The sequence below is a fragment of the Mustela erminea genome, chromosome 20 (assembly GCF_009829155.1).
Source record: "Mustela erminea isolate mMusErm1 chromosome 20, mMusErm1.Pri, whole genome shotgun sequence".
Lineage (NCBI taxonomy): Eukaryota > Metazoa > Chordata > Mammalia > Carnivora > Mustelidae > Mustela > Mustela erminea.
Window position 1 is genome coordinate 1350877 of NC_045633.1, and position 20225 is coordinate 1371101.

Here is a 20225-nt window from a genome sequence, read left to right on the forward strand (position 1 = left end):
TCAGGCTGGATTTCCAAGAAAATTTCCTCTAAGGTACTGGCGAGTGGGCAGGGGTGCGCCCCATCGAGGGCAGCCCCAGGGCTTCCTTTCCTCACTGTAGGCCCCACGCTGGCATGAATGTCAGGGGCTTCAGGTTTCCCTAAATATAGGTCCCTGCCAGGGGATCCGTGGCAAGGAAAGGGCAGAGGGCACCGGAGGAAGTTGGGGACATGGGCTGGGGGGAGGGCAGGAGCGGCCTTATAACCCGGCCCGGGAGCCGGCCGGGCTCACTCGCTGCTGACCAGGCCCTGCCCGCTTCTTCTGCCTCCTCGCAGGTGGGCGCTGGCGGCGGGACCCAGCAGGGATGGGGTCGGGGTCGGGCTTAACGGGTCCGGTTTAGGAGGGGAAACCTGGCCGATAGGATGAGGGGTTCCAGATGCGTCGGGGACTAACCAGCTAGGGACAGATCTGATTTGCACGGGGAAGTCAGATTCCGGGGAGACGTCTTCGCAGGCCCTCCGGCGCCGCATCCCCAGACTTGCTGGGGCGAGCGGTGGCTGCCGCGGGCCGGTCGGGGCCGGTCGGGGCCGGCCGCGGCGGAGAGACCTGCGCACGCGTGGCGGGGCCGGCGGGACGGGGCCGGCGGGACGGGCGCGGCCGCGGCGCCTACACCCGCGAGTGGGGACCCCGGGAACCACGGCCCCGCCGCCCTCTCGGACTCCGGGAGGACTCCGGGAGCCGCCGCTCTTCCGCCCGCGCTGGCGATCCTGGGAGGGGCGGCCCCGCGCCGCGGAGCCCGCAAGGGCAGCCTACGGGCGAGGCCGGCCGACGCCCGACCTCTGGGCCCGCCCCGGGGTGACACACGCGGCTTTCGGCGCAGGCCGGAAGCGGGGGCTGCCCCGCGCCACCCGGCCGGGCCTGGGGCGGGGAGGCTGAGCCTCCGTCTTTCCAGGCTCTTGCACCCGCTTCCCCCACGCCCCATCCCCTCCGGTGCCCCGAATCGGCTGAGTCACGGTGCCCCCGAACGCGCCAACTGGGGGGGGGAGGGGCGGGGGAAGAGGAGGGAGGGGGGGGAGGGACGCGAGGGCCCAGGCGGCCCGCAGGATGTGGCCCGAGTCACGTCCTAGGGGGGCCGGGGGCGGGATCGTGTTCTCGCCGAGCTGTCCCCGCCCAAGCGCCGCCTCCGGGCTTCGCCTTTCGGGGGCGGCCTCTGCACAGCTCCGCGCCTGCCATTGGACGCCGGGGCGCCTCCGGCCGCCTTCACGGAAAATCACCGGCGGAGGCCGGCGCGGGGCCTTTATAAAGCCCGGCGCCGCCTCCCTCCTCCCGCCCCCTGCGCCGCCCCCTCGGGAGCTGAGCCGGCCGTGTTCCTGCTGGAACGCGCCGCAGAACCAGAGCCCTGGTGACGAGCGTCGCGTTCCCTTCGTTCGTGTGCTCGCCCTCCGCCGCCCTCCGCCGCCGCACCCCGCACGTCCGCCCCTCCCGTGCCAGGTGAGCGCCCCCCGCCACGTGCGAAGGTCAGGGACCGTAGAGGAGCGTCCTGGGGGCAGTCGGCAGCCTGACCCCATCTCCCCCACGCAGCTCGGGCCCAGCGTCTCGCCCTCCCCACGCCCACCTACACGTAGGCTCCCGGCCCGGACTCCGCAGGCTTCTCCAGTGGAGCGCGCTCGGTGTGCTGCGCAATGCAGTGGCTCCGCGCGCTGAGTCATGGCGGGGGGAGGCAGCCGGGCGAGATGGAGGGCCATTCTCTCTCCTCCTCTTGCTCGGACCCCAGGTGCTAAGCCTTCCGGCTCCTCCGCCTCTGCGGGGGTCCTAAGAGGCGGCGAGGGGAGGGGGCCAGCTCCTAGACTGCCTGAGGGTTCCGGAGAGCGTGGTGGGGCCCTGCGCTGGGAGGTGGGCGCCCCCGACGAGGGGGGAACCCCATGGAGGCGCCTGATGCCCCGTTAACACTTCCCGTGTCTTTCCTTATTGGGTGACCTTGATTGTGAGCCTGGAGCAGCTGCGGCGGTGCGAGCCGACTGGAGCCTTTTCTGGGGAAGGGGTGGGCCGCTTGCGTCGCTACAATTTTCTCAACCTGTATGAGCAGTGAGATGGGCAAACCTTCCTCCTAACGCCACCTTGGGCTGGGCTTCCTCGGCTGCCCTTTCCTTGCCTTCTGATTATTGAACTGCCCTTTCTTTGAACACTCTTCCCAACCCTGGGGGGAGAAGCTTGACCTTGGGATGTCCTTGAGGCTTTGGAGCCTGGGCCAGCCCTGGGATCCTGGGTGGATTGGAAGGCCCTGACCAGAGGATTTGGGTTCTAAATATCGGCTCTGGCCCTTGTGCTGTGGGACTTGAAGCACCGAACTTTCCCTTTTCTGGGCCCTTGGGTTGGGCCCTCTGCCTGTGTGCCCTCTCTAAATTCTAAAATACTCCGGTTCGGTTCTGCTTTTAGGCAAAGTGACCCCATGGCAGAGCGCTTGCAAGAAGGGTCCGGCTTCTACATGACCCGACTGTCTATGGCTCTGGCCTATTGCATTGCCCCAGATGCCAGTATGCAACCCCACCCACAGCTGGGAAACACCCAGCAACAGACAGAGTTAGGAAAGGTACCGGAGGCAGGCCTAGTATAGGGAAGTTGGGTGCAGGGGAGGGCTGGGGACAGTAAGTGGCCAGAAACCTGCCAGTGTGGAGCAGGGGAGGTAGGGAACTTTTGTCTGGACTTCCCAGGAGAGGGGTCCTGTCCTGCTGGTCGGGAGACCACGTGAGACCCAGCTAACCAGTCCTCCCGTCTGCTGCCTTTGCGCAGGAACCGACCGGCACCATGCCTTACCAGTACCCAGCGCTGACCCCGGAGCAGAAGAAGGAGCTTTCTGACATCGCTCACCGCATCGTGGCTCCGGGCAAGGGCATCCTGGCTGCAGATGAGTCCACTGGTATGGGCAGGACGCAGGAGGAGGAGTGCCTAGGGTCGAGGATGACCGGCTGATCCCTTATTTCCACGTGCTGCCCCTTTGCAGGGAGCATCGCCAAGCGGCTGCAGTCCATCGGCACTGAGAACACAGAGGAGAACCGCCGCTTCTACCGCCAGTTGCTGCTGACCGCTGATGACCGCGTGAACCCCTGCATCGGGGGCGTCATCCTCTTCCACGAGACCCTGTACCAGAAGACAGATGATGGGCGTCCCTTCCCCCAAGTTATCAAATCCAAGGGCGGTGTTGTGGGCATCAAGGTGAGGGGGCGGGGTCTCGGGATGCGAGAGGTGAGGTAGATGGGGGAGAGAAGGCCAGAGTTGCAGGCTGTGCTGGGGCGGGCGTCGGTTTGGGAGTCTGCCCCAGGTCACTGCCAAAGCGCATGTGAAGAGCTAGAAACGTGCAGGATCTGTTGGCCTTTTTTTTTTTTTTTTTTAAAGTAAGCCCTACATTCTTTGTGGGGCTCAAACTCCCAGCCAACCCTGAGATCAGAAGACACAGGCTCCACTGGCTGAGCCAGATACGTGCTCCTGCTTGGTATTTTTAATCCTTGTAATTCTCACCCCAGTATTCTTCCGTCGTACAGACAAAAACCAGAAACTCAAGGCATGATATGATGCGTGTGGCTCACAGGGTTAGTAATGACTAGGAGCCCGGGCTCGCTCTGATCACATCCCCACGTATTTTCTAAAACCTCCTGGGATCAAGTATTGTGACTACGTGAAAACGTTTGCAAAGTGAGGTACCTGCCGCTCGAGAGGTTAAGGAAGGTGGAGGGCAGAGTGCAGTGCTCGAGGGCCTTCCTCATCTCACATTGTTGCTCACTACCCCCTAACTCCCAACAGGTGGACAAGGGCGTGGTACCCCTGGCAGGAACAAACGGCGAGACTACCACCCAAGGTGAGAAACTGCTCCGCTCCCTGCCCTCCAGACCAACTCATTCCAGGCCTGACCCCTCTGGGTGCCACCTGCCCCCCTCCTCTGCCATGCTCTGACTCCTCTGTCCCCCCTCCAGGGCTGGATGGGCTGTCCGAGCGCTGTGCCCAGTACAAGAAGGACGGAGCTGACTTCGCCAAGTGGCGCTGTGTGCTGAAGATTGGGGAACACACCCCCTCAGCCCTTGCCATCATGGAAAATGCCAATGTTCTGGCCCGTTACGCCAGCATCTGCCAGCAGGTGGGCTGGTGGGTCCCCAGCAGGCCACCTCCCACCTGCTTCGGTTCCAGAACGTCAGCTAGCCTGCTGCTCATCTGTCAGGATACATACCACACCTGCATCCAAGGCAGCTGTTCTGGAGCCTCAGCAAGCGTCAGGCTTGGGCCCATGGAGGACACCCGAGGGCCCTGTGAGCCGGGGTGCGGTGGGGGTATGAATGTGGGGGTGGCTCAGAGGAGATCTCTGTCTCCTGAGGTCCGCTGCAGGCTGTGAAGCCGTGAGTTTCTGTCATGGACAGGTGGTCTTGGCTGATGGCTGCGGAGAGCTGCAGGTGGGCTCTGGGTTAGGGGGACTCATGCCTCCCCTGTCCTCCACAGAATGGCATCGTGCCCATCGTGGAGCCTGAGATCCTCCCGGATGGGGACCACGACTTGAAACGCTGTCAGTATGTAACTGAGAAGGTAAGGTGCCTGCCTTTGTGGGTGGCGTGGTGGCTAGGCAGCTGGGCCGAGGGCCTGGGGACTGACCTCTGTCCCCACCCCGCCCCCAACTCCACCTCAATTCCACTGTGGCCCTGCTCTGCTCTAGGTGCTGGCTGCCGTGTACAAGGCTCTGAGTGACCACCACATCTACCTGGAAGGCACTCTGCTGAAGCCCAACATGGTAACCCCAGGCCATGCTTGCACCCAGAAATACTCTCATGAGGAGATTGCCATGGCAACCGTCACAGCACTGCGCCGCACAGTGCCCCCTGCTGTCACTGGTGAGAGCTTTATCCTTCTCTTGACCTGTGGGAGGTGGATGACAACCATAGTCCTTAGCCCATTGGTCAGATTCTAGAAGCTTCTACCAAACCCCAGGTGTTTGCGTACAGCCACTTAACTGCACTTCAATCCTTGCTGGGTAGGGATCACCTTCCTGTCCGGAGGCCAGAGTGAGGAGGAGGCATCCATCAACCTCAATGCCATCAACAAGTGCCCCCTGCTGAAGCCGTGGGCCCTGACCTTCTCCTATGGCCGAGCGCTCCAGGCTTCTGCCCTGAAGGCCTGGGGTGGGAAGAAGGAGAACCTGAAGGCTGCCCAGGAGGAGTACATCAAGCGAGCCCTGGTAAGGATGGGACTGGATGGAGGTGGGCAGGGTACCAGGGCAGGTGGAATTCTGATGAGACCTCACTCTGGCTCCTTTCCCCTCTTAGGCCAACAGCCTTGCCTGCCAAGGAAAGTACACCCCGAGTGGTCAGGCCGGGGCTGCAGCCAGCGAGTCCCTCTTCATCTCTAACCACGCCTACTAAGCGGAGGTGTCCTAAGGCGACCCCCTCAACACTCCAGCCCCTGCCCCTCCACCATCACTCTCGAAGAGGGGGGCCTCAGCAGGGCTCCAGGCTGCTCTCTCCCATCACTTTGCCTCCCACGTGACATTGGTGTGTGGTGTTGTCTGTATATGCTAACTCCATTGCTCCTTCCAGCCCACTGCCAATAAACAACTATTTAAGGGGGAGTCTGCTGTCTGTGTGTGGTGGTCGGGCCAGGGGGCGGCTGGGGGAGGCGGCAGCGCCTGGAAGAGTCCTTGTTCTCTGTCCTTGAGAGGCAGGAGAAAACCAAATGGGTTTGGGAGAGGACCTTCCTGCTTTTACTCTTGCCCAGGTCTTCAGGAAGAGACCTTGTGGAATTTTCTCTGCCATCAAGGGCTTTTTTTGCCCCTTTTTGCCAGCAGCACCCAGTAAGGCCCACAGTTGGGGGGACTGCATGGGAACTGTTAGGCTCAGCTGCGCTTTCAGACCCAGAATTTACGGATGCAGAAAGGCTCCTGTGAGAACGACCGTCACTGAGAAAAGCCAACATCTCCCGAGTGCTGTGAGCCAGGCCACACAAGTGAGCTCTATGAGTAGGTGTTCATGCTTAAGGCCGTACTGCTTGAGATGGCACTTTCTTGACGAAGACAAGATTATTAATACATTCGTCCTTCATCTACACTGTTGAGCTGGTCTGTTTTCCCATCTTAATAGGAGATGAGATTAGAACTGGCTTAATTAATCTTCTTTGGGGCGGGGAAGCCCTTGAGAAACCCAGAATCCCTTTCCAACAGTGACCTCAGCAACACAGAACTGTGGGGCTCAGGTTGCAGGTTAAGCCCTGAGCCAGTGTAGGTGCTGTATTACATGAAGCCATGGTGAAGGCCCTACACTTGACCCGTGCCATGCCCTGAACCCTTCTAGCTGGGGTGGAGCAGTTACCTACATGGGTCTGAGCTGTTAGATCCTGGTCACAACCAGGCACCTCATGAGTGAGTCTTGCCATTTCCTGAGTTTCTTGATAACGGGCCCTTGACTGTGTCCGCTTACTGCTAGAGAAGAAAAAAAATCTTGACTTTGTGGTCTCTCTGGACCTAGCAGAATCCCTGTGCTGATGCTTGTAGAACTGACTAGGACCTTGCAGGGGTTAGGGACTCTGTCCTTTTCCTTCGATGCACATCTGCATGTTGCCTACATACAAAACCAAGCCCACCCTGAGTGCTCCTCTAAACTTCGGCCTCACTTCTGTGCCTGGCTCCACTTCAGCTCTCTTTGAAAGTCAAGAAAAGCAAAAACTGAAGGTCAACGGAAGATAGCAAAAAGGATTTTTCTAAGGGGTGGATGTCTGGGACTATTCTGGAATCGGGTCACACTGACTGAGACGGAAGCGAGGTGTGAGCAAGGTGGCTTTTCTGCCTCTCACGGAGAGGTCCTCCATGGCACGGATTTCCCCGCGGCCGGGGAAGGAGATTGGGCCAGGATGGCTCCATCCGTCGAACTTGCACTGAGCTTCGCCGTGCTGGGCTCAGCCGTGTTCTAAGCACTGGGGCTGCAGGTGGGACCCCCGGGACTGGAACGGGGGAGGCCGAGTCCGATAAAACGTGCAGCGAAGCCCCACGCGGAGCCGCAGCTCGGCTGAGGCCGGAGGGGAGCGGACGGAGGCGCCCACCCGCCCGACAGCTCCGCCCGCGGCCCCCCCGCCCCGCCCCGCCCGCAGGCCGCCGACTTCCGCTTCCTCCGCTCACGCCCATTCTTAGGCTCGGGAGGTGGGGTGAGGGGCGCGGCGCGGGAGGGGCGGGTGTGTATGACGCCACATCCGGCGCGCGGCGGAACTGTCCCCCTTTGCTTCCGCGGCGGGGCCGGAAGTAGAAGCGGCGGTGGCGGCGGCCCACAGCGAAGGGAAGGAGGAAGGCAGGGAGCCCGGGAGCGGGAGCCGGAGTCGCGGCGGCGGTAATAGTCCGAGACCCCTGTAGGCCACCGTCCCGAACGCGGGGCCGCCGGGTCCGACGGGAGTTCGCGGGGAGCGGCCAGGGCCGTGGGACTGCTGGGGATCGGGGGCCGCTGTGAGAGGGGGCGGGGGCGGGGGTGGGGGGGGTCGGGCCAGCTCCGGGGTCGAGTTGCCTCAGTCCCTCCACCCCCGGCGCGCCCTGCGGACAGTCTGATCGACGCGCGCGTCTTCGCCTTTCTCAGGAGACCCCTGTGCGGTGCGGAGGGGGCGGCGGCCCCGGCTCTGACCCGCGCCGGGGGGGGTGGGCCATGGCGGAGATCAGCGACCTGGACCGGCAGATCGAGCAGCTGCGGCGCTGCGAGCTCATCAAAGAGAGCGAAGTCAAGGCCCTGTGCGCTAAGGCCAGGTGAGCCCGGTGGCCCCGCTCTTCGGGGGTTCCGGCCCGGGGCAGACCCAGCTGAGAACCTGGGGCCTCGCTCGTCCTGAAATCTTCCCCGGAGAGGAGCAGAATAGGGCCACTTCCCTCGAGGAGCAGCCAGCCTGTTGGGAGAAGACAGACCCGGAGGAGGACACTTACAGTATTAGGGGATGTGTTTTCAGTGGCGTTAGAGAGATTTCGTAAAAAGTATTGGAGCAGCTCAGGGAGGCCGCCCTACTTGTCGGGGCAACAGAGGTTTCTTGGAAGAACTGAACTCTGGGGATAGGCCTCGAAGAGTAAGACGATGAAAGGGAGTGTCCACCAGGATACAAGTCCAAGGCAGGAAAGCGAAACCCTCTGGTTTATAAAACTCTTTTAACTCTAAGCACCGCTCCCGAAGGCGGCTGGTGCTGTCCCCGTTTTGCAGGTGGGGACTCATGTTCAGAGTCAGCCAGCGAGTAAGGGATGGAGCCTGAAGCCAGCGCTCCAGGTCCTGTCTCCAGGCCGCGGCGTGGGGTCACCTCGTGTTCTGTGTGAAATGGTAGCGGATAAGCCAGAGTAGCATTAAACCCGACGAGGCGGGAGACCCCCCCCCCCCCCCCCCCCGGGAAGAAAGATGACCGGGTGGTTACGAGCTCAGGCTTCGGAACGCGGTGGTTCTAGGTGGGAATGTGAGTGCCGCCGCTTACTGGCTCGGTCGGGGATCGTGAGGTCGCCGGCTCAGTCGGGGATCGCGAGGTCGCTGCCCAGTTTCTTCACTTGTCAAGAGGGAGTAATAGTATTTAAGACGGTGGTGAAGCACCAGTAAGCTGGTGCTTGGGACGAGCTCGGCGCCGCGCGTTGGTACGACGTAAGCTCCGCGGTCTTCAGGTGTTGCTGTCAGTACCGAGTAGGACGAGGGGACCGCCCATGAGGACTGATGGCACCAGGGAAGGCCTCTAGGAGCAGGCGGAGTGGAGGCTCTGAGATGCGTGGGCACCAGTGAGGCCACTTACCCGCCTCCCCTGAGGTACTTTTTGTGGCTTGTATCACACTGCGGATGGTTCTGCGGGGAAAGGGCCAGCAGGATGACCCTACATTTGTGGAACAGCAGGCCCGCCGTCCTACAGCAGGCCTCCCACTGACACGCCACTCCTGTCTTCCTCACGGCACTCTTTGAGGTTGGAACTATTTTACAGGACTCCTAGAGGCCTCGTGACCCGACTGAGGTCACCCAGAGAGAAAGTGGCCGCCTGGCTTCTGAACGGGTGGCTCTCAGCCCCTTGCTTGGCTTTACCTCAGACAGACCCACAGCGGCCAGACCAGGCCTGTTTGACGAGCCGGCACGGCCTCGTTTTAAATGCGTGTCTGTGACTCTGTGTTTCGCCAGCTCAAGAGAATCTCCCTGCCTGGGCCGGCCCCGAGGTGTTTTTAGTCACCCCTGTTCTCTCAGTCTTGGGAGGCACTTTTAGGAACCAATTACTGCTTGGCACCCTTCTTTTCCTGTAAGACTCACCTTGCCCAAGGGCCTGAATTGACTTGGTGGTGATGGTAGCTAGTGCTCGCATCTAGAGAACTAGTCGCCACGTGCTCCGTATGGATTAGCGTAGTGAGAGAGCAGAGGGGTTGTGTGTGTGTGTGTGTGTGTGTTTAAAGATCTTATTTATTTGAAAGAGTGAAACAGAGGGAGAGAGACCACGAGTAGGGGGAGAGGAAGAGGGAGAAGCAGACTCCCCGCTGAGCAGGGAGCCTGACGTGGGGCGCGATCCTAGGACCCTGAGATCATGACCCGAGCTGAAGCAGATGCTTAATGGACTGAGCCACAGCAGCGCCCCAGAGCGGAGGGTTTGAATCAAGTGGTCTCCAGTATGAATTCCAGCTTTGTCGCTTGTAAACAATGTGACCCTGCTCAAGTCACTTTACCTCTTCAGAACTTTGATGTCACTATGGAGCTCGAATGGGATTCCGCATATGCGGGGAAAGGGACTGGGATTTCGGCAGGCACGTCCTAAAGGTGGCATTTGTTGCGGAAGTGAAGGTGGGCAGGTGTGAGCCCTGAGAGGGCAGATGGTGCGCTGTGAGTGACAGCTGGGGTCAGAGCCTGGCCCCTGTGCCCAGAGCGTGCTGGGCCCTGCCAGCACCGGTCGGTGGGGGGCGTGAGACCGGAATCTGCGGGTGAGACTGGCACAGACTCTTCGTCCATCAGGCTTCTGAATTCTCCGTCTTCACTCTCCAGCTTTGTGACCTTGATCCTGCCCTTTTTTTCTCTAAGCTCGGTTTCTCTGTCAGGTGAGGATGAAAAGAGCCTCAGCTGGTCAGCTGGGAAGGTCGTCCCAAGCAGTTGATGTGGAAAGATGCTGGACACGAGAGCCAGTCCTGGTGGGAGGGCCTGGTTGCCAGATGGGCCCTCAGACCCCGGCCAAGGCTTCTTGCTGTTGCCAGAAAGCCAAGCGCGCACGCTTCCCTCCAGCTGCCTCTGTCAGAGAGCGCACGCTCGGGAACACAGGAAAACCACCCGAGCTCGGGGTCTCCTAGTCTGCTCGGAGCTGGCAGGGAAAGGTAGGCAAGTGCCCCGGGCCTTCCCACACCAGAGCGGTTTGATTACAGCGTCAGAGGCCAGAGCCAGGCCTCCTGTTCAAGTCCGCCCTTTTGGACTGTGGCCAGTTTACTCCTCGGAGCAGTGGGCGGCGCCACAGCGTCTGCCTTTGGGTGGGCTCTTCCGTCGTCGACGAGAGCTCTTCCTGCGGTCCCAGGGCAGGGCGTGATCTGGAGTGGTCCCTGCCGCTGTCATCAGGGTGGAAACCCGGAAGCATGGCACCTCTTCCGTTGGCTGTTACCGACCAAGTGGTTTTCTGTCGCGAACTCCCAAGGAGTAGTAGACTCCACTGCAGGGAGAAATGAAAGAACAACGTTGTCACCCCCTCTAAATAAGGAAGGAGCGCAGCGCAGGTCTGTGACGCTGTGTCTGATGACTGGGTGCCTTCGGACGGCCTGCGCGAGGCCTCCGTGACGGGCAGAGAGGGACTGTCGGCTCAGCGGGGGACACGGTCTCAGAGCGCTCCAGCTGAGAGAGCCGCCTGAGCAGAGGGCTCTGTTTCTGGAAGGAGCCCTGGACGTGTGAAAGGGCAGCCGGGAGGGTCAAGGCTCGGAAGGCCGCTGCCTTCCTGGAAGGGCTTCGGATGCAGTAGGAGTCTGGGCTCTGGCCTGGGGAAGCGCGGTCAGCCCATCCTGGCTCAAGGACGGCCTCTGACCCCCTCAGAGAGATGAGGAGTCGGGCTGGGCTGGCCCGGCTGTGGTGACCCTGGTCTTCTCCTGTCTGCAGAGAGATCTTGGTAGAGGAAAGCAACGTGCAGAGAGTGGACTCGCCCGTCACCGTGAGTACCGGCCGCCCCCGCGGAGCCCGGCGTGCGTTCTCGGGGCCTGGGCGGTCCCCTTACTCGTGGCGGCTGCCGAGGTCTACCCCCATCCCTGAGAGCCCCGGAGGCTGTGTGTCTCCTCCCTCGCCTGTCTTCGAGGGGGCCTTGCTGTTCGAAGGGGATGTTATGGGAAAGCTCTTTTGATTTGTGGGGGCATGTGCTTGGCCTGAGCAGAAGGCCTCTTACCGTGGCAGTGATTGTGCTGCACACGTTCACGTGTGTTCTCTGTACTAGTAGCTTTCTTCTGGGCTCTCTGAGGGGAAGAGGGAGAGGAGGGGGTCGGGCCTTCCAGAAGCTGTGGGTCTGGCTGTAGACCCGGCTCGAGCTCGTGCCCTCCCAGAGCAGTTGGCACTCCATGCGGGAGGGGGTGTGATCCAGACCGGGCGAAGTCAGGGTGGGCGAGTAGACGTGGCCCTGAGAAGTCGAGACTTGGCCGGGAGCGGTGAGGAGCTCCTGCAGCTGCGGGTGTTTTAAAGGCTGCTCTCCGGGAGCGGAGTTTCAGACTCTTGAGGTCCAGCCCGCCTCTCTTCACCTCCCAGGTGTGTGGCGACATCCACGGGCAATTCTATGACCTCAAGGAGCTGTTCAGAGTAAGTGTGGGGCGACTTGGGGACCGATGGCCTGGGGGCTGACTGGGAGGCCCCCCTCACTGAGAGCGGAAGCTGTGCGTTTGGCGCATGGCGGGCAGGTGAGGGGCTCTAGCTAGGTGGGCCGTCGGAAGGGGGCTGCCGCTTGATGGGCAAAGAGGCCACCGTGGTGTGGGACATTTTGGGACCAACCAAAATCTTCCTGCCTCTACCCCCCCCCCGCCAGGTGGGTGGTGACGTCCCTGAGACCAACTACCTCTTCATGGGAGACTTTGTGGATCGCGGTTTCTACAGCGTCGAAACGTTTCTCCTGCTGCTGGCACTTAAGGTGGGAACCCAGGCTTCGGGTGCTCACAGCTGGGCCCTCGGGCCTGACCGGTTTCCTTTCTGCCCTGGTCTCCTGACCCATCCGCCCCCAACTCTGAGCTGTGCTGCTGGGGTCTGGCTTGCCAGGGGGTGGGCACAGCCACTTCCCTTGCCTCGAGGGCGTGTGACGGGGCCCCCGGAGGAGAAGCAGGAGCCGCGCATTGGAGGGGAGGGAAGAGAGGGCCCCTGTGTTCAGGCGGGGGCAGGGCATGGAGTTCGCCTGGGTGCGGTGTCCGTTGGTGGGCGAGGTGACAGGGCACCGGGGGTCTGGGTAGGCACCTGTTGGGGATAGAGGAGCCAGTGAGTACGTGGTTGAGTGGGGTAAGCCTCAGGTCCCCCAGAGGAGGGACACGGGCCTGCGAGGTGGGTGCTCCGGGAGGGGTGCGTGAGCTGACAAGGGAAGGACCGAGCCCAGCCCCCAGCCCCGTGTGGGCGGCTGCCCGCAGGTTCGCTATCCTGACCGGATTACCCTGATCCGGGGCAACCATGAGAGCCGCCAGATCACGCAGGTCTACGGCTTCTATGACGAGTGTCTACGCAAATACGGCTCGGTGACCGTGTGGCGCTACTGCACTGAGATCTTTGACTACCTCAGCCTGTCGGCCATCATCGATGGCAAGGTAGGCCGGCCACCGGGCCCTGCGGGGGTGGGAGGGCGAGGGGAGGCACCGGGAGAGGCATGGGGCTCAGCGCGCCTCTGCTCCGTCCTCGTCCCCCTGTAGATCTTCTGCGTGCACGGGGGCCTGTCCCCCTCTATCCAGACCCTGGACCAGATCCGCACGATTGACCGGAAGCAAGAGGTGCCCCATGACGGGCCCATGTGTGACCTGCTCTGGTCTGACCCCGAAGGTGAGGGCGGGCGGGCCGGCAGGTGGGCTCTCCCTTCAGTTTGGCAGGAGACTGAGGAGGTCCTGTGGTTAAAGGGACATTTAAAGGTGACAGTGTGGAACGGACGGTCGGGCCAGGCGGTCGGGAAAAGCGGAGCAGGGCCGGGTCTCCACCAGCACCCTTGGTGCGGACGGGGGAGCGTGGGCTGAGCTCGAGCTCGGAGAGGGGTTGGGCGTGTGTCTCATGGCTCAGAGGCTTGTTGGGGACAAAATCCTCTGCGCCCTCCGTGTGGAGGGGCTTCTGCAGAGGGTGGACTCCCGGGACGCTGGCCCCATGAGGAGCCCTCATTTTGTGGGGTTCCCCGGCCCGTCTGGAGCAGAGCGGAGACTGAAAGCCGAGTCTCCCCAGTCCCAGTCCAGAACTCCTTCTGTGGTCACACAGCGTCTGCTCCCTCACTGCCCTGCCAGCCCTCCCAGGGGAGGGGGGCGGGAAAGCCCCCTTCACACTGGCTGGACCCGCCCGCGTGGTCACTCTCAGCGCTTCCTTCTACTTTCGGGTACACCTGTCACAGCCAGTAAATCACACGGTCACTGATGATGGGGTCGCTCCGACTGTCCAGACATTCTGTCTCCTTTGGATCTTAGCGGCTCCCGCACTTGCTGCCCTGTCCCCGGGATCCCCCGGCGCACACCCGGGCCCTGGGCGCCGGCCCCACGGGCCTGATTGGGAGAAGGGGATGGGTTGTTCTCTGTTGAAGGGCGGTGGGTACTGGCGAGGCCTGGAGGACACCCTCTCCCCCCATCCCTGCTTTCCTTTGCCTCAGATACAACAGGCTGGGGCGTGAGCCCCCGTGGGGCCGGCTACCTGTTCGGCAGCGACGTGGTAGCCCAGTTCAACGCGGCCAACGACATTGACATGATCTGCCGCGCGCACCAGCTGGTGATGGAAGGCTACAAGTGGCACTTCAACGAGACTGTGCTCACCGTGTGGTCGGCGCCCAACTATTGCTACCGGTGAGCCGCCCGGGGCCAGGTGGTCGGGGTGGGGTGGGGAGCCGGGCCGAGACACGCCGCCGACGCCCCCCCTCCCGCTTCCAGCTGTGGGAATGTGGCAGCCATCCTGGAGCTGGATGAGCATCTCCAGAAAGATTTCATCATCTTCGAGGCTGCTCCCCAGGAGACCCGGGGCATCCCCTCCAAGAAGCCCGTGGCCGATTACTTCCTGTGATCCCTCCAGCCCCCGGCCCTCGGACCACTGTGACTCTGCCCTCTTCTCCAGACTGCGGCTGGGCATCGGGGGGCTGTCTCGGCTCTGCTCGCCCCCCGGAGAGGGCACTTCGAGGGTGAGGACTTGTCTCTGGAGAGGCTCGGAGCCGCAGCTCCAGGCTCCTCTCCTTTCTCCCCACTTGAACCATGGAGTTTCCGATAATTTTCTGGTTTTCTTTTTTCCTTTTTCCTTTTTTTTTTTTTTTGTTTGTTTTTAGATAAAAAATTTTGAGAGAAAACAAAGAAAAATTCTAATAAAAGGAGAAAAATGGTCTTTGGGTTTGTGTCAGACTTGATCGGTCACAAGCAGCAACGCCAGCCTGGGACCTGGGGGGCACAGAGGACCTTGACTGTCCCCAGAGCTTCCTGGTCTATGTCTCGTGACAGTGACTGTTTCCAGAAGGCTTGCCACATGCTGGTGGAGGGCTGGGTTCTCCGAAGCAGCCTTATTTAATTCTGATTTAATTCAAGTGAGCATCAGGACACTGATTTCCCCACTTCCCTAAAAAGGCATCCATAGCCCGAGAGCTGTGGATTCACACGCATGAGGTCAAGCAGCTAGAAACTGGCAAGTCAAAATCGGGGCCCAGGTCTCCCCACAAAACCTCCGCTCACCCAGCCCCGCCCACGGCTCAATAGCATTAGCTGATGTTTTTAGAGCACCGAGGTCTTTGGAGTTTTATTAACAAAAATACTCTGGTCCTGACAGCGGACCGGTGTGGCCTGCACTGGGGCCAGGGGGTAGAACTTGCAGAGCCCAAGGGTGAGGCCCAGGAGGTGGGAGCGTTGGGCAGTGGCCCCATTTGGCCAGGCAGAGCCTCCCTCCATTCACACCGAGGTGAGAGCCTGGAAGGGGAAGCTGGCCCCAGCTGGACTCCCAGCAGCTTAGCCAGAGCTTTGAAGCCGGGGTGGGTGGGAGTGAAATCAAAGTGTGAAGTGGGGTGGGGGAGGCCCCAGGCAGCCATTTGGCATGGGGGATGGGGCCAGTGGAAGGAATGGGGCCACAGGCCTGGGGGAAGGGTGGCAGAGGTCTGTGATGGAAGATGGGGTGTGGGGCAGGCAGAGGGCCCAGGGACACCTCAGTACATTGGTTTGGAGCCTACATCCAGATAAGCCCCAGGGCCAGGGTAGGCAAGGGGGAAGGGGCCCCCCTGGAGGAAGTGTGAGGCAAAGGGTGCTGGGGGAGCAGCGGCTGGGTACCCCGAGCCCCCTGGCCCAGGCTGCAGCTCCAGGAACGCAGCCGAGTAGGGCGCTGGACGCCCCGAGTCTGGAGCCTCAGGGAAGCTGGGGTTCCTGAAGTAAAGAGACGGGTCAGAATGCGGGAAAGGGACCCCCAGCGCGGAGGAGCCGAGCTCTGTGCCCTTGTCCCACTCGCCTGGTTGGAAGGTGACTGGGGGCTCCGTGGAAAGCCGCGGGGTGCAGCAGGTAGGCTTCGGCGCTGGAGCCGCCGCACGGCGGAGCTGGGGCCGGGGCAGCTTCCCGCGGGGCCGGGGCCTGCTCTGGGTCCGACTCACGGACGTCCCCACCCAGCGTGGAGTCGCAGGGGCCGCCTGGTGCATCTGGGCAGATGGAGAGGACAGACTGGGCTAAGGGGGACTGGCACCTGAGGACCGGCCCCTGTCACTCCTGGGACTGCGCTCACCTCCGCTCCCATAGGCCTCTGCGGCTCCAGGCTCCGGGCCCCGCAGTTTCCTCTTCACACGGGCATCTCGCTCCCTGGAGAACAGGGACGACGATGTGATGATGATGATGATGATGATGATGATGGTGGTAATAACAGCACCTGCCAGGTGCCAGCATTTCACCCTCCCAGGGACCCTGTCAGGCAGGTGCTGTTATTCTACCTGTTCTCCAGACAAAGGAACCGAAGGCCAGAGAACTAAGTGACTAGAAAGTGGCAGTCAGGCTCGATTTCCCCCTTAAAACTTTCCAGTGGTTTCCTGCTGCGTGTACTGCATTTGGGAAAAGGCTTCCCAAGCGAGAAGGCGAGGGCGTGGTCCGAACCCAGCGGCCCCGCCCGGCTTGCCGAGCCGCCCTTCGCCCGAGCCCTCTTCTCCGTCCGTCCGTCCGCTCCTGCTCCTGCCCTTAGCTCACCCTGTCTCGGCTCCCGCGCTCGTCTCGCTTCCTCAGGGAAGTCCTCCCGACCTCCCGGGGCACGGCACAACCTCCCTCGGCATGCGTCCGCAGTCGACATTTGTAAGGGTGACCGTTTGATGGCCGGCTCCCGGTCTGTCCCCGCCTTGAGGGCAAAGGACGGCTCTGAGGGAGCTGAACTCGACTCAGAACAGAAGCCGAGTCCTAAACACACCTCCACTGTCCAACGTGGCTCCCCTTCACCGCTCTTGCCTCTTCCTCTCCAGTGGCACCGCAGGCACGCTCCTCCCTCAGGGCCCTCGCACAGGCTGTTCCCGCTTCTTGGCCCGCTCTTCCTCGGATACCCACTCTAGGTCCTCCAGGACTTGACCACGCCTCTAAAACTAATACAGACCTCACTCCGGTCCGTCCTATCTTCCTTCCTGCCTTTATTTCTTTTCTCTTTAGAACGCATCCCTGCCATATTATATTTTACTTATTTCTCTCTGTTGACCTGCCCACTCTGTCCCCTAGAGGACCAGTCCCATCAGGGCAGGGCCCTTGGTTTTGTTCACGGATGGGTCTCCAGCGTCTAGAACTGTGCCGGGCACACAGCAGGTGCTAAACGGGCAGCCGCGAGGGAATAAATGTCTTTACTTACTGCTGTGTCCCTGGCACACGGTGGTCGGCTCACAAGCATTTGTTGAACGAACCAGGGAATGAATGAACAGTGCCCACCTCTTACAGTTTCTGCCGTTCTCCCGGAAGCCCTTGGCAAAGGGATTGGCGGCGATCTTCAGTTGTGTGATCTGGGGACACACATCCGGAGTCAAAGCTCCCGCGGCCAGGGCAGAGCCCACCCCTCCATCCCCTCCCCACCCCCACACACAGCCCCCAAAGCGGTCACTCACCCGCGGGTTCTGGTAGGCTGTCACAGAGATGAATGTCGTCTCGGGGAAGCGGAAGGAGGCGACGCCCCCCCAGTGCTGGCTGCAGAGCTGGGCGGCCCGCACCAGGTGGATGCGGGGCTGGTACTTGTGCATGGAGTGCAAGATCAGCTGGGAGAGAAGGAGCGAGGTGACGCCCCGCCTGCCCAGGGTGACGCCCCGCCTGCCCAGGGGGGCCCCCACACCCACCCCTCAACTTGTCCTCCCCGCCAGCTGGGGCCTCACATGGCCGTGGGGGTCCAGGGTGCTGTTGGTGAGCTTGACACGATGGAAAGACACAGGCTGCCGCATCCAGTGGGCGCCCGTGGCCGGAGAGTCGGGGTGAATGTAGGCGCGGTCAGGCAGGCGGGGCTCCGCCTTGCCGCTGGGCTCCCAGCGCCGGCCCTGCCAGCGGTAGCGAGCCCCGTCCACTGGAACCACATCCAGAAGAAACAGGTAGCGGGCCTCGGGGTCCAGGCCAGTGACTGAGACTCGGCAAGCAGGGAACATGCGCCTGGACAGGGGAGGGATGGGAGAGGCCTGGCGCTACCGGCTGGGGCTGGCAGGGGGCACAGCGCCGGCAGGGGGCACAGCCGCTGTGGGCTCACCCAGCTTTGGCAGAGAAACGTCCACGGAGGTGGAATTAGAATTCAGAGGGCAGGGTCTTGGAGCCGGAGGCTTGTCTCATCCCATTTTACACTCGGGGAACAGAACAGACAGGAGATCTGACCAGAGTCACAGGGCAGATTAGGACCAGAGCCAGGACCCCTGACTCCTGGCCCCTTCCAACTCCATCCACAGAAGCAGTGGTGACACACTTCTGTCCCTATAATCTTGCCGGGAGTCTGCTGCTCCCCACTCTGGTCTCCTCACCTAATCTCCAGCACCAGAGTCTACACTGCGGGCCAAACCTGGTTCAGGAAAAAAAAAATGTCCTGCCCGCATTGGGACGGAGGACTTAGCATGCTCGGGTCTGAGTTCCCGGCCTGGAAAGACACGGGCCACACACTGGCCACATCCCTGCCTCCAGGGGGACCCCAGACCTAGTCACATACTGACCCTGATTCTGGCCAGACTTCCCTGAATGCCAGTCACTGGCTGGCCCTTGACCCTAGTAGTGTCAGTGTTGGCTCTGGCCGCAGGCTGACCCCCGATTTGGGCCACAAATGAACCTATCACCCAGCCAGACTTTCTGACCCAGGCCCAGACTGACCTAGGACCCTTGCTATATAGGTTGGTCCCTAAACCAGCTACAGATTCCACAGACTTGACCCTCGGCCCTTGCCACCAGATGACTCCGATCCAGCCCCTAGAGTCACCCTTGACCCAGGCCACACTCACACCCTGAACTTAGGCAGAGCTCTAGACCCTCTAGCAACCCCTAGACCTAGCCCCATTACCAGGAACTCTGCCTTTCCCAGGAGACCCCCACCGGGCACACCCTGGGCCCCTTGACCCTGGCCCCGCCCCCCGGGCACACCCTGGCCCCGCCCCTCACCTCCCAGCTTTGGTGATGATCATCTCTGTTCCCACAGAATTGAACTCTTTCCACAGCTCCCGGTTCTCCAGGCTCAGGCTGACTCCAGGGAGTGCATGAAGGGCCTCAGGGGCTGGGGGGGCTGGCTCAGTGCCCAGGGCTGGGGGGAGCGGGGGCAGGGGTGGGGCAGCACCCAGGGTGCAGGGAGCAGCTTCAATCCCGGAGAGGAAGCAATCCAATTTGGGAGGGTCCAGATCTGGAGAAGGGGTGGGGGGGGGGGGCAGAATGAGGAGCCAGCAGAGGGTCACAGCCCCCAGAGGTCCCGACACAGGAGCTGGTCCCCATGCTCACCAGGGTAGCGGTAGCCCTCTGCCAGGGCAGGCGGGAAGCTGGAATCTGTCCCCGGCTGGGGGGGCCCAAGGCGGTAGCCTGTCCCCAGAGAGGGGTACAACTCTCGTGGATGGTACATGGAGTGCTCCCGTCTGGCCTCAGGTCACGCTGCCTAGAGTCAGTCCCCTGGTGCTGAGAGATGCCCCCTTTATAGCTCACAGCTCAGCCCCTTCCAGACCCAGGATCACAGCCCCTCCCCTATTTGGGGCCCTGGAGTTGGGCTGGGGTGGAGACCCCTGGGGACTGGAAGGGGTCCAAGAGGGGGCCGGATACCTGGGTACCCTCCCCTTCTCTCCCCCCACTCCGGGCTTCATTAGCTCCGACCCCCTGCCCCCTCATTACATAATTAACTCCTCGGCCTGATTGATCCCCCGGGGCTCGACGGGGACGCAGTTTGGCGCTTCCGGCCAGCTGGTCCCGGTTCCCACGGGGGGAGCCCCGGCTAGGGGTAAGCTACTGAGGGGCGGGGCCTCGACCCTGGGATGGAGCCTCGAGTCCGGGGGCAGACCCTGGCGCCCCAGACTTTTCTAGCGGGTTCCCCCTGCCCCCTCCACTTGGAAGCCAGGGCTCGGAGGGACGAAGCATGACTGGAGGAAAAGAGCAGGGCTGGAGGCACTCGGCGTGAGCTTGTTGTTACGCGGGGCACTGGGGACCTCGAGGAGTCCGCAGCCGAGGCCCGAACCCCTGGAGTCCTTCCTTCCTGTTCCCGGTTCCGCAAAACCTCCACCCTCCGCAGGAACTCCGAAGTGCGGGCGCACGCACAGCTCGACAGTCTCTGACGGCCGGAGCCGGGCTTTCCCAGAAGGTCCCGCGCTGGGGGCCCCTCGGAACTACACTTCCCAGCAAGCCCAGCGCAGAGATTCGGAAGAGAGGAGACGGACAGCTGCCGCTGGGGCCGCTGGGACGTGTAGTCGCGACGAGGCCGCTGGAACCCGCGGCGCGCTCGCCTCCCAGGAGAGCTTGCCTCTAGGCGGCGGCACAACGCTCAAGCCGGGAAGGCGCAGATCAGCCGAGGTCAAGGCCTCCGTAGGCCTAGTGGGGCTGGGAAGCGCCGGGGCTGTGGGATCGGTCCTCGGTCTCGGGTGGCTGAGCCCGCGGAGCGCAGACTCCCGGCTTTGACCGCAGTGCCTACCCCATGCCACGTGGGGCCCAGAAAAGACCAGGTCTCTAGAGG

At 62.1% G+C, this 20225-nt stretch overlaps 3 protein-coding genes across 8 annotated transcripts; 2 read left to right on the top strand and 1 right to left on the bottom strand.

Moving 5' to 3' along the window:
• The first annotated feature begins 206 nt into the window (after window positions 1-206).
• ALDOA (aldolase, fructose-bisphosphate A) lies at window positions 207-5584 on the top strand. Of its 3 annotated transcripts, none has more exons than XM_032327772.1 (9): window positions 207-314; window positions 2770-2896; window positions 2981-3192; window positions 3778-3832; window positions 3948-4108; window positions 4465-4548; window positions 4676-4850; window positions 4995-5194; window positions 5283-5584. In XM_032327772.1, the coding sequence occupies exons 1-9, from the start codon at window positions 210-212 to the stop codon at window positions 5376-5378; spliced, it is 1215 nt and encodes a 404-aa protein (XP_032183663.1). In that variant the 5' UTR covers window positions 207-209; the 3' UTR covers window positions 5379-5584. The 3 variants fall into 3 exon arrangements, with proteins under 3 accessions (XP_032183663.1, XP_032183661.1, XP_032183662.1); XM_032327770.1 differs by lacking the exon at window positions 207-314 and adding an exon at window positions 1289-1470; XM_032327771.1 differs by lacking the exon at window positions 207-314 and adding an exon at window positions 2416-2569.
• A 1641-nt stretch (window positions 5585-7225) lies between these two features.
• PPP4C (protein phosphatase 4 catalytic subunit) lies at window positions 7226-14386 on the top strand. Of its 4 annotated transcripts, none has more exons than XM_032328704.1 (9): window positions 7236-7328; window positions 7569-7732; window positions 11046-11097; window positions 11679-11729; window positions 11953-12054; window positions 12539-12712; window positions 12815-12941; window positions 13744-13933; window positions 14018-14386. In XM_032328704.1, the coding sequence occupies exons 2-9, from the start codon at window positions 7635-7637 to the stop codon at window positions 14145-14147; spliced, it is 924 nt and encodes a 307-aa protein (XP_032184595.1). In that variant the 5' UTR covers window positions 7236-7328; window positions 7569-7634; the 3' UTR covers window positions 14148-14386. The 4 variants fall into 4 exon arrangements, with proteins under 4 accessions (XP_032184594.1, XP_032184595.1, XP_032184596.1 ...); XM_032328705.1 differs by having other exon boundaries at window positions 7255-7347; XM_032328706.1 differs by lacking the exon at window positions 7236-7328 and adding an exon at window positions 7344-7441.
• Window positions 14387-14775: 389 nt separating this feature from the next.
• On the bottom strand, window positions 14776-20143 carry TBX6 (T-box transcription factor 6). Its single transcript, XM_032328694.1, has 8 exons — window positions 19013-20143; window positions 18683-18917; window positions 17431-17698; window positions 17170-17316; window positions 16997-17067; window positions 15828-15901; window positions 15561-15744; window positions 14776-15478 (listed from the first exon to the last, which is right to left on the bottom strand). Exons 1-8 carry the CDS (start codon window positions 19128-19130, stop codon window positions 15265-15267), a joined length of 1311 nt encoding a protein of 436 aa, XP_032184585.1. The 5' UTR covers window positions 19131-20143; the 3' UTR covers window positions 14776-15264.
• Window positions 20144-20225: the final 82 nt, after the last annotated feature.